The 12,240-nt window shown below is 41.0% G+C and overlaps 1 protein-coding gene across 5 annotated transcripts; it reads right to left on the reverse strand.

Moving 5' to 3' along the window:
• Positions 1-855: 855 nt before the first annotated feature.
• On the reverse strand, positions 856-12,117 carry REEP2 (receptor accessory protein 2). 5 transcript variants are annotated; one of them, XM_010578759.1, is made up of 8 exons: positions 11,993-12,067; positions 8,670-8,727; positions 6,682-6,758; positions 5,139-5,259; positions 4,470-4,583; positions 3,950-4,097; positions 3,509-3,666; positions 856-1,521 (listed from the first exon to the last, which is right to left on the reverse strand). In XM_010578759.1, exons 2-8 carry the CDS (start codon positions 8,718-8,720, stop codon positions 1,447-1,449), a joined length of 744 nt encoding a protein of 247 aa, XP_010577061.1. In that variant the 5' UTR covers positions 8,721-8,727; positions 11,993-12,067; the 3' UTR covers positions 856-1,446. The 5 variants fall into 5 exon arrangements, with proteins under 5 accessions (XP_010577061.1, XP_010577060.1, XP_010577063.1 ...); XM_010578758.1 differs by having other exon boundaries at positions 8,670-9,799; positions 11,993-12,027; XM_010578761.1 differs by lacking the exon at positions 8,670-8,727 and having other exon boundaries at positions 11,993-12,074.
• Positions 12,118-12,240: the final 123 nt, after the last annotated feature.

Genomic DNA, 12,240 nt, shown 5'->3' on the forward strand with positions numbered 1-12,240 from the left:
AGGTCTCAACAACGGGAACCCTACTCATCTCCAATTCCCATTGACTCTGTTGGCGTGTGTACAGGGGATCTCCCCCTAACAATGTTCAACAGATTAGAATCCAGTATGGCTTGGCATGATGCAAGTTTTCTCTGCAGCACTACAATTCCACTCCCACAATACATATTCTACATTCAACGTAGTTCTGTCCCAAATGTGTTACATATTGCTCAAGTCTCAGGACACTGATAAACATGGCACATGGTCAGACAGAAAATTTGTGCAAGGGCTGCAGTAGGATAAAGCAAGAGGACTGATTAATCACAGTATTGTGCCCTACTCCCTGCTTTTTATCCCCCACAAATGGAATCCTGGAATTAGCAAAATTCATACTTCAGCTATTTATCAGTTCTCATGCCCTGAGGACTGGATCTCCTAAAGCTGAGAGATAAGGGCTTCTGAAATTCTCAAGTATGCCCACAGACTGTTGAGCGAGATTTTCCCCAGTCATCTGCTAGAATGAAAGAATTTGTCCATAATAACAAGCACCAGGATGACATAGAATTCAACCACTAAATAGCAAACCAACAGCCTCCCTGCCAAGCTTTCCCACTGCATGGGACTCGCCTCACTCTGATACTCTCATAGGAATCAAAGTGAACAACAGAACCCAAAACAAAATTCGAGCAGCTTCAAAAAGAGGCAAAATCTTACGGATGCTCAACTTTCCTTCTCAATAGTTAACTTTTACAGATACCTGTGTCTACTCCATCACATGTGCATATAACAGCACATTTTCTTCATTACTCAGTTTTTCAATTATCTCCCTTCACCTTGCAGAAAAAAATAAAATAAAAACCCAATCTCTTCATCTTCCAGTACTAGTAATGGGACTCTAGCATACTCCTCCTCCCATAAGCTAGTCTTCTATGTTCAAAAGCACTCAGCATACATAATTTCAGTCACGTTCTCAAAGGGAACAGACATGACAGGTATGGTCCATTCTTAAGGAAGATGAATCATGGTGGGCACTTCTTAACAACACACAGCTGCAGAAGAATACCCAGAGCAAGATAAGACATTTTAGGGAGCCACCCACCCCCGTGGAACGCCAGTGTCTAATATTTTTCCAGCTTCTGTGCAATGGATGTCTCTAACCCTAGTCAGTTCTTCCAGCAAAGATTCTCCCCAACTAGGGTTATACAGTGGGAATTCCAAAGCAACAGGCTATGTACAGACAAATCAGCATTCCCTCCAACAGAGAAATGAAAGGGAGAAAATTCCTGAGGATGTGTATCCTCTACTCCATTTTCTGAATCCCAGCCTCCCCCTTGCCTTGGAATGAGCTCTACAAAGCAGTATCTGTTATGTACATGAATCTCAACTCCCTTCCTTTGGGGAGTTTCCCCTCAAAAGGGACAGGTAAATCCCAGGACAGAGACAGGTGCTGGGGAGGGGGAGGTCTCCTTAGGATGACTCGCCAGAAGCAAGAGAGCCTGCAGCTTTCTTCTTAGGGCGGGCTTTCACACTTCTTACTGGAAGCTGAGAAAGAAAGAGAGGAATCTTAGGTTAGTTTACTTTAACACCTAAATGTCTAACAGAAAGATACAAAAATGTAGAGTGAAAATAGGACAAAACAACTACAACACGATGACCCTATTCATGTCACCGTTGTTTCAAAAAGGCTATTTAACCATTCCATTTGTTTTTGGTTAGTAAACAAATCACTCTGAGCATATCCATCAAATAGTAACCAGGAGAAGACATTCTAAAACAGGACAAGTGTGATAATAAAATCGAAGTCAGCTGTCTCGACAAAAGATTAGACATAGCGGTATTTCAAAGTGGTAACATTCACATAAGACTTCACTGCTAGAACTTTTCTGCTTCTTGACTGCCATCCCAAATGCTGTTCTCTGAAAGATGTAGAAACATCTTGAACTAGTTTGCACACTTTACTCCAGTGTCCTTCCTTCTAGATATTGGCAAGAAGAGTACATTTATGATCTATGACACATTCAGGCCTTCTGGGCAATCTCGGGGATCTCAGTCAAAGACCTCCTACAATTTCTACATCTGAACCAAAGATCCAAACAGACTGAGCATAAAAAACAATGTGCCTGCAAAGGGCTTTATCAGAATTTCTGTATTTACAATAAACAGTATAGAAGAGTCATTACTGTCTTTTCACAGGTTCACTTTAAAAATTCTTCACTAGGAAGCTTAGAATCAAATTTTGTTCCTCTTGTTTCCCTGTTCCTGTCTAATATGCTAGAGAAGAAAGCAGAGGTGTCAACTCAGAAGTAAGCCCTGGGAATTTAAAAAAGATCCAGGCTGATTTAAAATGCATCTTTAGACATACATGTCCATCCTTGGAGATATTCAAAAGCGTTCTGGATATGGGCCTGGGAAACCGGCTCTAGATGGCCTTGCTTGAGCAGTGGGGTTGGACCAGATGCTCTCCAGAGGTCCCCTCCAACCTCAACTATTCTGTGATTCTGTTACAAAGAGTACTTAGTCACATGCAAAGGTGTCCTGCACACTGTAAAATCAGGTTAACAGTAGGACTTAAAATTAAGCAATTACTTTCCACCAAATTATTTAATATTTAGCCTGAAAAGCTCGACAATGCGAGCCACTCGTACAGCACTCTATCTTAAATAAAAATCAAAAATAAAATTAGGAGTCTGAGTTGAATCAAGCAAATAGGACCTCAACTTCACAAAAAGAGAGAAGCATTTTATCACATATAAATCAAGCCACAAGAAACATTCAAGTAAAAGTCAAAACCTGGAAAGTGGCACCTCAAAGCGCATATTCTACAAAACACATCAATGGCTGAAAAAAAAATTGTTAAGCTAAAATGGCTCTTGGACACAACTGCATTTATTTTCATGTATGGTTTGTTTTAATAATAAGAATACAGGCAACTCATGTCCCATCTGAATGGCTGTAAATATCCTAGATCATCACACGGACATATGGAGGGGACAGCTCAACAATGACTAGTTACCCAGACTTTAGGACAAAACCCTGGGGTGGGGGAGTGCAGGGGGGATGGGGAGTAGTGCGTGTGTAATTATGTTTTCGTCATATCTAATATGCAGAAGTCCAGGAAAGCCTACAAGGGTACAGAACCGTTGCATTTTAGATGAGGAGAAAGTGGCTGTCCTAGGGATAAACGTCACAGTAGTATTACATATTCAGACTGTAACAGACAGGAGAAAGGATACAGTCAACAAAACACATTAAAAATATCTAATGCTCCACCCTTCAACAGAAAACCGGAATGAAAGCAAAGCTGGGTCCTGGCTTATGACAAAGGCTCACAGGCATGATAAAAATACAAAAGCTAGAGACTAGTATAGCAAGTAGACAGCAAGTCCTCTGATGTAGGACTCAACTAGCAAAGACTTAGTCCAACAACATTTATACAAACAGCTTTTAAATGCACCAAGACTATGAAGGCAGAGCCTTCCAACAAAGCTTACAAATCAATGTGCTGGAAATAATTTACACGCCAGCTCACCTCAGCTTTCATCATCTTCTTAGGAGTTTTGAGACTTTGGGTACGTTTAGGAAGTTTGTCTCCTGCATCTTCATCTGATGGGTCTGTTCTAGTCTCCGACGGGGTTCCGTTAGACCTCTGTGCCACACTGCTCTCCTCTCCTGAGGAGTAACAGGAAGCTAAGGAGTAAGAGAAAAAGTTTTAGCAAATACTTTTGAAAAATCACATGAAGTCTAAAATGGCCCATCCTGAAGGACCACAGGAAAGGGAGATGTCAACAATCCTTCAGAAGGATAATCCAAAAAGTACAGAGATGTATTAGTAGATGGGAAGGGACTAGGGAAGACAACACAACTTCTCCCAGATGATTTGAAATCTTGTAGTCCTTCTGAGACCCAATGCATGAAAAGTCCAGGGAACCCCTCCTCCCTCACACAATGGCCCAGCGGCAGTGTTCTATACCCGAGTCCTCGATGGTTTCAAGAAGACTTCCACCAGAGGGGTGCAGCTGTGGCTCCTGGCTTCGCATATGCACGGTATCTTCATCCCGGATCAGAGTGAGATCCTGCATGCTGAAACTTCGCAGCTTCTCAGACAAAACTCCCTGGCCCTAAGAGGACATAAAAATTAGGGTCAAGAGCACTTAGCCTTCACTAAGATCATCTCACATGGGATCATTCAGAAGAAGAGGAAAGGTGCCCTATTCCCCACTAGGGTACTCTGAAAAAAAACCAGAGAAGGGAAAAAGAGAAGTATGCTCCCAAGACCAACAGGGAAGAGGTTAAAGCAAAACCCATTCCACTCTCCCTCCACTTTTCATAAGACAAAGGATGGGATTAACTGCAAGGCAAACTGGAGGAAAGGAAAAGTAGACTGGTGCCAACAAGTACCAGCATCCCTAACAGACCCACAGCACTAATTGCTGGCACACAAAACTAAACTGCTAGGGAATTCCTGAATGTTACAGAAGGTGTTGCATTACCTTTGCAGCTGCAGTAACTGCTGCATTGGCAGCAAGGTTTAACCCTCTCTTGCCAACTCGCATCATGGTTTCATAGCTCTTGTCACGAGCCTGAGTAATGTATTCATCAATTTCCTAGGAAGGCAATGTGGAACATGACATTTAGCTCCTCATTACAAACATGATCAAAGTCTCCCCACCATCACCCTTAAAACCCCAAAGCTCATCTGGACGCTTTTTTTTCAGGCTACCAGGTCAGCTGTCATTGATCATGTAACTGCAGTTTCTCTGCTACTTACAGAAAGCTTGCAAATGCAACCTTTACTTGAAGTATGCTATTACAAGTTGTAACAACTGAAACAAAGCTGTTGCTTATACTGACAATGTGAAAAAACAGCATAGCTACAGAACATGCTGCTCCTATCGTGATTCAAAGAGCTTAACTACTGACAGTGACTATAAGGGCTCATGACACTGGTTAGCCAAACATGCTTTCTAAGCATTAGGCAAACTACTGGCTACATTACAATCTTCTGTAAGCTGCCATCGTTGTCAGAGACAGAATCATTCTACATCCACTAATGTCAGCACAAGCATGATTCACACATTTCAGTTTTTATTGTGGCATAACTGAATCAGAAGTCAGTCAGCTCCCAGATAGATCAGTATCTTCTAACAACAAGTGAGTACCTTCTCCTTATTGGAGAGCGTTGGGTGCACAAACTTCCTGTAGAGGACACTGGAGCCCTTGGTGTAAGGGGAGAGCAGCCAAATCACAAATGCGATTTTCAGCTCGAAATAAAAGGGAAACCTGAGAGAAAGAGGGAAGAAAAAAAAAAAGAGAGAGAGAGAAAGATGGAGAACTGGAATCAAGATCAGCACAGAGACAGATGGAGATAACTGGTAAGAGAGCAGCATAGGCAGAAGGAGCAAAGGCAAGATAAAGGCTCAGAAACAAAAGAATCGATATATCAGGTCAGAATAGCAGAACCCTCTTTGGAATCCTAGGACATACCTTCTTCGAGTCTCATTTAGTCTTTCATCCATAGCCGTGAAAACTCCATAAACAGGGCATCTCTCAGCCCTGCAAACACACCAAATTACAATCTGATAGCTACTCTCATAACTCTGAAGTTTGTTTAGAGAGTATCCACTGGATGTTAATATTGTATTAGTTTCCCTCTCATTTTCCAAAGTTTTCAACTACATATCTGAATAGATCTCAAGTTCCTGCTAAGGCTGATGGCTCAGTTTCTGAAACTTCCAGTAGGTACTCCTCAGATAAGACACAAAAGGAGGATCAGTGTAAATGAAAAAGAGCAGGCAGCATGTAAGTCTTTCACCTCTAACCCTTACCCAGTAAAGTCTCTGGGAAGATACAGTAGCAGAGATTGAAACAAGTGAATGCAAACTTCTACTGTCTCTATTAGTAGTAAGAGAGTTCTGTTTTCAGTGGTCCATTTCAAGTATGTGAACAAGCGAAAGCTCTTATACTTTTTAGATCTTTGTCTGCTTTTCAAAGTATCTGCAGGAAGAAGCAAAACTGCTGGGTACTTTTGTAAGGCATGTGTAGCCATTTCATGTTTCTTTAAAAGATGCAACTCTTGACTAGTATTCTTTCAGAGATGTATGCAAAGCTCAAACACTAAAGCAACGAGGAAACTGAAGATATACTGTTCCAAAGGTTCAGTTGAAGACACGTAACAATGATTTGTCCTTTTTGGAGGCCTCCATATTGCCAAGCACGACACACAGCACTGAAAGGATTAAGAACCTGCTTCCCTGACTCCACTCCACCCCACCCCCACTAGTGGAAGATAATTTAATCATGCAAAACACCACTCGGAGCACAGACATGCATCTGATCTGCTCCTCCATACAACAGGCTTGCAAAGCAAAACAGGTCCCTTCCTTCTACAGTTTTTTTTTAAGTGTCGTTTAGACCACCATTTCTCAAACTTGACCAGTTCATATCAACAGCTTCTCGAAAATATTTTGTTATGAATTAATGAAGATCCTCTTACAGATACTGCATATTTATCTTAACTGTTTGCAAGTATAGAAAATGAAACAGCTAAGACAACAGCTACTACCCGCAATATCTACAAACCTGCAGACTCTTCATAGGGATTGAAAACTCCTAAAGGAGAGACAGTTTATTCTTAGCATCCTAACACTACACCTTTAAAAAACAACCAACCAACAAAAAAACCCATGCCACCAAGGAACTCACCAAGAAAGAACAATGTCTGTGAGAGTTTCTGCAGTGGTGAAGAAGGCAAACACAATCCAATACATCATCCACTTCACCTGCAAAAGAGCAGTGACTCAATAAACATCCATCAGAACCCAGAAAAAAGCCAAACGTCTTCTCAGTAAAAATGACTCATCATCTCCACACATCAAGATGAATTCAAAAAGAAGGCATATATAATCAGTAATGGAGAGAGTCACATACCAAATGGTACATTATAGTTTGGGAAAACACGCAGGATTAATGTACTCTAAATAGATAAATGCATACAGATACACTGATGAACACACACCCTGTAGCAATATCATGATGCAACAGTGTTAAAGTCCCAAATAAGCTATCTAAAAAGAGTAAGCAGTTCACTTTGAGAAGTTATAGTCTTTCATATATCATAATTATTGTAATACATACATATATACACACATATGCAAAAGTTCAGTTTCAACTGTAGCCCTATATTTTCTTGATTTAAAGGTTTTTGGGGGGAAGAAAAAACCCCCACCAAACCAACAGATACAGTATTTTGCTTTAACTCACTAATAAGCATTCTTTGCCTTAATCATTACTCCCAGAAACTACATGAGCATTTCTCTTTTCTTTTTAAATAAAGGCCCAGTAAGAGACGTAAGAAAGCAAAGAACATGATGCATCAACCTTATCTTCTTGTTTAAGGCCTTGAGTATAGTTTACAAAGTGTACTTTGCACTATTATGGCACATCTGTATGCCTATCGTCTATCTCCCTACTTCCTCACAACTTTTTCTGGAGCAGTAGGTATTTCTTTCAAAGCAAACACAAAATAATTTCCCCCTAACCACACACACATTCACACTCTGCTGTTTTAGTAACAAGCCTCTCAACTAGAGGCCAATTATGCCTAAAGAAGAATCAGCTGAATTATAAAAACTGCTACCTAAAAATTTCCAATAGCAGAAGAGTCAATATCTTATAAGGGAAATTACCAGTTTTCTATGCTTTTAAGAAGTAAAAATAAATGTAAGTAGCAGATAAATAGAAAGAAGAGGTCACCTTTGCTAAAAGCAACTTAACACTGTTAGTGTCATCAAGAATGGGAAAGAACTAAACTGAATCAAGGAAATTCCACATATTAAATCCGCACATTAATCCATGTATTAAAATTACATGAACAGTTTAGTGACAGTCTTTGTTACAGCAAATGAAGTTATAAAAGCATATATTTCCCCAAACTTGCATGCTTTGGAAAATTTGGTGATCTCTTCTTGAAAGACCCTCCAAAACTTTCTAAAAATCCCAATAAAATTATGCTGCCTCTAAGACAGTGGATGGTTTTGAAGATAGGGGTTAGTAGCCCAAATTATTTCCACTCTATTGTGCAATTTTTTCACAACAGAAATTAGCAAAGCTTGTATTTTATAGCTCTCTCCTACTTTTTTTTTTCTTCCCCTTGTATCACCAGTTTGGACAGGACCAGGAGTCATTCACTCGACTTGTAAAGCAACTCTATGAAATGAATGGTTAACTCTTCAATGCAGCGACATAAATCAGCTCTTGTACGAAAAAGTGTGTGAATAATGACAGACCAAAGGTGGGAAACAGGAATCCCAATGGGTGAGAGATTTCAGAGAAGCTACATACCAGTAAATCTTACTTCAGTATTAGGCAAAATGAAGGCAATAATAATAAAAGCAATTAGCAGATACACAGATATATATAACATAATGAGGAATATGTTTTTTGCAGAAAAAAATTAATCTCACAAACGTAGCAGAATTCTTAGGTTTCCTGTAAGCTCTTGCTATAGCCCTTCCCTTACAGGCAGGGTGTATGGAGTTTCAACAAAGTTTTCAACAAGCCTAAATAAACACTCAAAGAAACGAAACTGTCAAGGATAAAAAGGAAGGGACTTCTGAGGATTAACAATTGGTTAAGAGAGAGGAAACAAAGGATAAAAATAAATGGCCATTTTTCACAATGAGGAAAGTTACCAGTGGAATCCCACAGGAATCAGTGTTGAGATCTGTGCTGCTCATCTTCATGAAAGATCTGGAAAAGGTTGCGAATAATATGATGACAAAATGTGCAGAAGATACTTTTCTATTCAGGGGATTATATATGAGTTCATTAAAGAATTCAGAAAGGGATCTATACTGATTGATCTCCAGTTGACATTTTGTCGCTACATGTCATTAAACACAAAGTGATGAACTTACAGTATCTGCTTTTTCTTAGTGAAAACTAAGTGGTTACATAAATTAGCTCATGCCACTCAGGAGTGCTTGCTGTAGACAGCCTGATGAAACCATAAGCTCAGTGCTCATTAGAATTTTTCATTCTGCTAACAGAATGCTCAGGAGTATTAGAAAAGGAAGTGAGAAGAACAGAAAACATTGCTTTGTTACTGTTTAAATGAACTGTGTGTTCACATCTTTCATACTGGACATAGGTCTCTTGCCCTCTGTCTCTTCCTGCCACCCTTCACCCTACACTCCACAGCTAAAGACAAAAAGAAATACAGCTCTTAAATAAACTAGAAGGATCTAACTTCTAGCTCTAGAAGTCTCTGAAGTGCAGATGACCAGAAACTGGAAGAGCAGAAAGCAGAGGGGAAGAATCACTAATTTTTTTTCTTATGATGTTTGTAATCCACAGATTACAAACACCTTCAAAAACTGAGGGTCAAATCAGGTTGTATTTTTTTTTCAATTCATTCAAAAGGAGTCAGGTCTCTGCTGCTCAGGCTGATGACCACCAACTTCAGCTAACTGCACATATGTAGTCTCCCCAACTCACACCAAGAACCTAAGTAAATTCAGTAAATGCAAAAGCATAGTTGGAATGTAGATTTGACCAAAGCTGAAGATGACACATAAAAGGAACTAAATTACTTTTAAAACAGTCTGAGCTACCAGAAGCAGTTTGTCACAGCTGCTCAAGGACTTACCATAAGTTTATATCATGGTGGGGGAAAAGAGCAAGTTTGCACTGTACTCTGATGCCATGGATGGGCTGCTTGGGGTAGCTTGGTCTGTGTCAACTCAATCTTCAATACACCACACTCTCTAGCACAGATACACCTACAAGATCTTTCTCCCCCACCCATGCTGGTTCTTAAGCACTATGAGCAAGCAGTAGTACATAGACACAGCGGGCTTTGAAAACGTGCAGCACAGCATTCAAGTTTCCCACTGACTTTTCACAGGAAGAACAGTTTGAACAGATATTGGCCCCCTTTCCTGTGTTTAACAAAATTTTCCCTGCCTTTCCACTTACGCTGAGAAGGAATAAGCCCTCCAAAGATCAGTGAATTAGGCAGATGGCAGCCCAACACCTAAATGCTTATTTCTGATGTAGTCCTCTCAAGGAGAAATAATTTACAGATGAGTTTTAGCAGTTCAAATACGTTTTCTTGAACCAACTCCAGTATTTTCACTGAAAATAAACAAGAGAAAATTTTCTGCTGCAGCAATCTAGAACTACCTACTTCAAGAAAGCTGTATCAATGAAGCATTAAACAAAACCCAAAAATGAATGCTGTACTTTTCCACATCAGCCCTAGTGGGGCTTACAACCAGGTGATTAGTTGATACTATTGCGAAGACAACTTTATGATAGTCAAACACTGTATCTCATTTCTTTTTCACCATCAGATTAGGGAAGTCTTACAGCAATTTAGGTAACACCTACCAAAAGAAAATCAGATCAATACAACATTCAAATGCCCTGTTTCCTTGCAGAATGTATGTACCTCAACAGCTAACCTACCCACAGAAAATAAGCAGGTTTTTACTGTAAAGAATGCCTGCAAATTCAAAGGCTCCATATTCACCGGGTCTTTTGAGCTCCAGAAGAAGCATGCTACAGGCTGTTTTAAAAAAGGAGTTTGTGTTTTTTTTTTCCCCCTCAACTTCTCAACAAAACAATTTAAAACTCTGAAATCTGAGTCTGTCTTAAAGTTAACACAGATTCTGTAACTGAACAATCATTCCGTGACAGACACTCATGAGCCAGAATAAAATTCTGGGTAAAAAAAAAAAAACACATTTCATGCAACAAATGAAGGTCACAGGCAACTGGAAGGAAAGAGGAGAGGAAGACCAGACAAGACAAGAGTAATACAATACTACTTCATACATAAGTTCAAAGATAACTATGAAGTCACAGGATCATGCAATTATTCAGATAGTTTCTTTCATGCTTTCTTTTCAGTTTCTAATGTTATTACTGATAAATGTCAAAGTTTAGTAAGCCTCATTGTATTTCTGACTACGTCTCTAATACTCACTCAAAACACTGTATCATTTATCAATGCCTCCTGAACATTCGCATTTTGACTTCTTTGCTGAGACCAGTATTTAAAAAAAACTAAAACACCTCAGCCAGATATTGTGGTCTGTAAAGTTGTCCACTATGAGTGAGACTCTCACCTCAGCTAGCACTTCCATCAAAAACCAGTGGGCTGAATTTTAAGCCAACATGTAGGAAAGGTCTAGGCAATTCTAGAGAACTGAGGCAGCATGAGACAAAAAAAGGACTATATCCTGCAATATTTATTGTTGACGTGTCATTTTGTAAGGAACAAACAGAGCCAGCTGGATGAAGAGTCTCAGACTGCACCACAAAGCAATATTGACAAATTATATCCTCTTCACTCGTATTACCTCTCTTTTCCATCAGGTTATTCCTTGCACTAGATAAACGGAAACTCATCCCCCCCGCAAGCCAAACAGCTCTCGTCTCCACTGAGCAACTTAGAACAGCCCTTCTGCAAGATGACCACACGTCACATCACTAAAAAGCATTTTGTATTTTAAATACAGTAATTGAAGGGTGGCATAGACAGAGAAGGGGAAACGATTCCAGAACAGAAGGAGGATGAAGCCTTGACCAAACTGATTGCAAACAAGGTTGATAGGAAGCCACAAACCAAGCAAGATTACTCAGCTTTTTGGAAGAAAACAAAAATAGTACTGAAAAAGCAGTAAAAGGACACAGAGTGAGGATAAAGTTAGAGGAAAGAACTTGTCCTGCACTTTTAGATGCTTCCAGGCTGCAGCATCTCCCCCACTCTCCCTTCCTCACTCAGCATCTCCTGAGAAAAAACAGCCCACGTTTACGGCTTGAGACCTCCCACTTTAATCAGCGCCCTTCCTCGGCAACTTCTCCAGGGACCGTCGGGGCTGCTGCTGCTCAGCCGGCCGGGCCGACCCGACGCCCCCGCCGAGCCGGAGAGCCCTCGCCTCGGGGACGGCCTGGGGGCTTGCGAGGGACAGGGGCAGGGGCTGCGCCGGCGCGGCCAACCCGAACTCACATATTCCTTCACGTTTTTCGTCTTCACGGCCTTGTAGGAGGAGTACGCGGGGTAGAGGGTGCCAAAGATCAGCCTGCGAGAAGAACATACCCCTCAGCGCTTCGCGCCGTCCCGCACCGCCAGCTGCCTCAGCCCGCCGCCGCGGAGAGCGCCCCGGAGGCTCCCGGCGGGACGCCGGTCCCCCGCGACGGCCCCATAGGCGGGGCTCGGCCGCCCCCCACCCACGGCACCGCCCTTGGGCCGCGGCA

The sequence above is a fragment of the Haliaeetus leucocephalus genome, unplaced genomic scaffold (assembly GCF_000737465.1).
Source record: "Haliaeetus leucocephalus isolate CR32 unplaced genomic scaffold, Haliaeetus_leucocephalus-4.0 Scaffold656, whole genome shotgun sequence".
In the NCBI taxonomy this organism is placed as follows: Eukaryota; Metazoa; Chordata; class Aves; order Accipitriformes; family Accipitridae; genus Haliaeetus; species Haliaeetus leucocephalus.